Source organism: Gavialis gangeticus, unplaced genomic scaffold (genome assembly GCF_001723915.1).
Source record: "Gavialis gangeticus isolate Ggan-Ray unplaced genomic scaffold, GavGan_comp1, whole genome shotgun sequence".
In the NCBI taxonomy this organism is placed as follows: Eukaryota; Metazoa; Chordata; order Crocodylia; family Gavialidae; genus Gavialis; species Gavialis gangeticus.
The window spans coordinates 27,768,085-27,770,705 of record NW_017728998.1 but is presented as its reverse complement, the minus strand read 5'-3'; the positions used below and the strand labels follow the sequence as shown (position 1 = coordinate 27,770,705).

General features: G+C 46.7%; 1 protein-coding gene across 1 annotated transcript in view; it reads left to right on the top strand.

Annotated features, from left to right (window-relative positions):
• The window catches only part of VPS35 (VPS35, retromer complex component), a 47,750-nt gene that overhangs the window by 41,428 nt on the left and 3,701 nt on the right, over nucleotides 1-2,621 (top strand). The window contains exon 15 of the mRNA XM_019505647.1: nucleotides 1,270-1,509. Coding sequence (XP_019361192.1) covers nucleotides 1,270-1,509 — 240 coding nt within the window. The remainder of the gene's footprint in view (nucleotides 1-1,269; nucleotides 1,510-2,621) is intronic.

Below are 2,621 nucleotides of genomic sequence, written 5' to 3'. Positions count from 1 at the left end.
GTGGCCCCCCCCCCCCAGGCTTTGTGTATGTGGTGAGGGGGCGGGTTGCTTGCTCAGGGCCAGGGGCTGTGCTTGCCTCTTGCAGGGGGGACTAGGCCAGGGCAGCACTGGGACAGGGTGGCTACAGGTGGGTTACAGCCACCCCAAAATTCACTGTTGGTGCCCAAGCCCACAGCAGGCAACCTAGCCTCATCTCATGCACAAATCCAGGGGGCACGTGCCCTCTGTCTTCCCCAGGGGTGCATGCAGTGGCAGGGAGCTGCCTCCTTTTTCCCACCCCCTGGCACCCCCCTTCCCTCAGGACAAGCCTCCTGCAGCTCTGTCCAGCTCCTGGGGTTGCATTCATCATCCTGGTTGGGCAGCACCTGCTCCTGCCCCACTCCCTCCTTCACTGCGGAGGCCTCAGTCTGCCCCCCTAGTCTCTTTCCTCCCACACACTTACCAGCCAGATGCTGCTCTCCAAGTTCCCCAGCTGCATTCCTGGTCACATGTGCGCTGCAACTGTGCACATGCACACAGCACTTATTGGTGACACTATCGGCTACAGCAGCCAAAAAAAGCCAAATGCTGATGCTAATTTTCCTTTTATTGGTGCCAATCTGATATGGGCTGTTTTTAAAAAAAAATTATTAATATTATTTTTATATCTGTGTACCTCTACTGTTGAACTCACTGTGAGCTTCTTAGGGAGGGGTGCTTAAATGACGCATTGATCCTGAGACCTGATGGTGGTAGCAGTGGGAAAGGGTGAGTTGTGCGCCATGATGAGAAGGCTTTCACATGAATCGCTCAGCCTTGCTGCTTTTATACTGAATATTGTTTCCAGTGGAATCTTTATGTTGAATCGGCAGTGTCACCAATTGACCCTGTATTTCTTTTTCTTCTACCAGATGCCATCTTGCATATTTTGATGCAGAGGGCATTCGCCACCAAGGACTAAACCTAATCAGTTAGGTGCTCTCTTCTTAAGCAAGCACCAAATAGAATTTAAAGTCACACTAAGGAGCTTGACTATTTTAAAGATCACTCATCTTAATCATCTTTATTGTTTTGTTTTTTTTTACAGGTGTTCTGTTTTTGGGGGGATTTTGACTTGTTAGGAGGCTTCTGCCTGAGGGATACAAAAATAGGTGCAGATGCATGGAATTGCACCTACAAGACTTAGTTTAATGTACTTATTATTGCTTTTATTACTGCTTTAAAACTATCATTGCTTTAAAGAACAACTTGTATAACTTTTGTCTTGCTCCTTCCGTTTTGTTGTGTTAGGCGTTCTCTCTGTATGAAGATGAAATCAGTGATTCAAAAGCACAGCTGGCTGCAATCACCTTGATAATTGGAACATTTGAGAGGATGAAGTGCTTCAGTGAGGAGAACCATGAGCCTCTGAGGACTCAGTGTGCACTGGCGGCTTCAAAGCTGCTTAAGAAACCAGACCAGTGCCGGGCTGTTAGCACTTGTGCACATCTGTTTTGGTCTGGTCGCAACACTGACAAGAACGGAGAGGAGGTAGGAGAGCATAAATCACGAGTGCATTCTCCCTCCCTCTTTCTCCAAAGAGTCTTTCATACCTTTCTCCAAAGGGCGTTTCATACCTAGCTGTATTTGTATCTGTACTGTGCATCTGGTAGAGATCTTAATTCTCTTCCATTTGTTAGAACAGACACAGGCTAGAGCAGGAAAAACTACAGAACAGAAGTCATTTGAGTTGAGCTCAAATTGGGCAAGGTGTTGCGAATGTCACAGACTAAGTCTTTAAGGACTTGGAATTCTGCTGCTTACACAAGGAGGTGGTGGCTAAATCTGCCTGCAAAAATAGTAAACAGCATTACTGCAGGATGAAGTTTCATGCTGTTCACTGAGAGGTCAGGAAGCTTTGGTCTACCCTGAACACACGCAACTCCTTTCCCATTTTGTAGACCTTGCAGTGGCATATTGCATTTTTTTTAATAGTTAAGACCTGCAGATATTGTGTGATCTTGTAAAGTATTTGTATGATTAAAAAGTCAAGTTGACCATTTTCAATTTTGGTTTATTGTTTAAGGTTTGGCCAGACCTACAAAACCCATCAAGTGCAACCGTTTCAGTTGCAGAAATTTTTCACTGCTAAACTGTCCTGATTTTTTGTTTGTTTTTTGTTTGTGAGTTTTTTGTTTTTTGAGAAGTGTGTGCACTTGATGGTGAAGCCAGATTCTTCTGTAGAAAACTCTACAGATTCTTCTGTAGAAAAGTGGGAGTTGAAATGAACCCCAATTTTTCCACCGGGTGATCACTGAAAGTTTATTGTTCTTATTTGGTGGTGACTTGTGTGGTGGGCCAGTAGGGAGCACTCCGCAGTGAGGTGTGGGGCTCAATGCAGCCCAACCACCTTCCAGGCTCCGAGTGCCTCTGTGGGGGCGCTTCACGTCTGGCTGACCCCCTTTCTGGAGCATACCTGCTAGCCTGGAGGTAACAGTGCCACCACCCAGGGATGGGCTTGATTCTGGCTCTGTGCCCCCTGGGAAACCACAGGCCTAGTAGCTGTTGAGGGTACTTGACTAACTTCAAGAACTTGGGATGCTTCCCTCAGTCGGGAGCACAAGTAGAGGTCTCCCTTAGCCAGCTGAACCAAGGGGACCCCA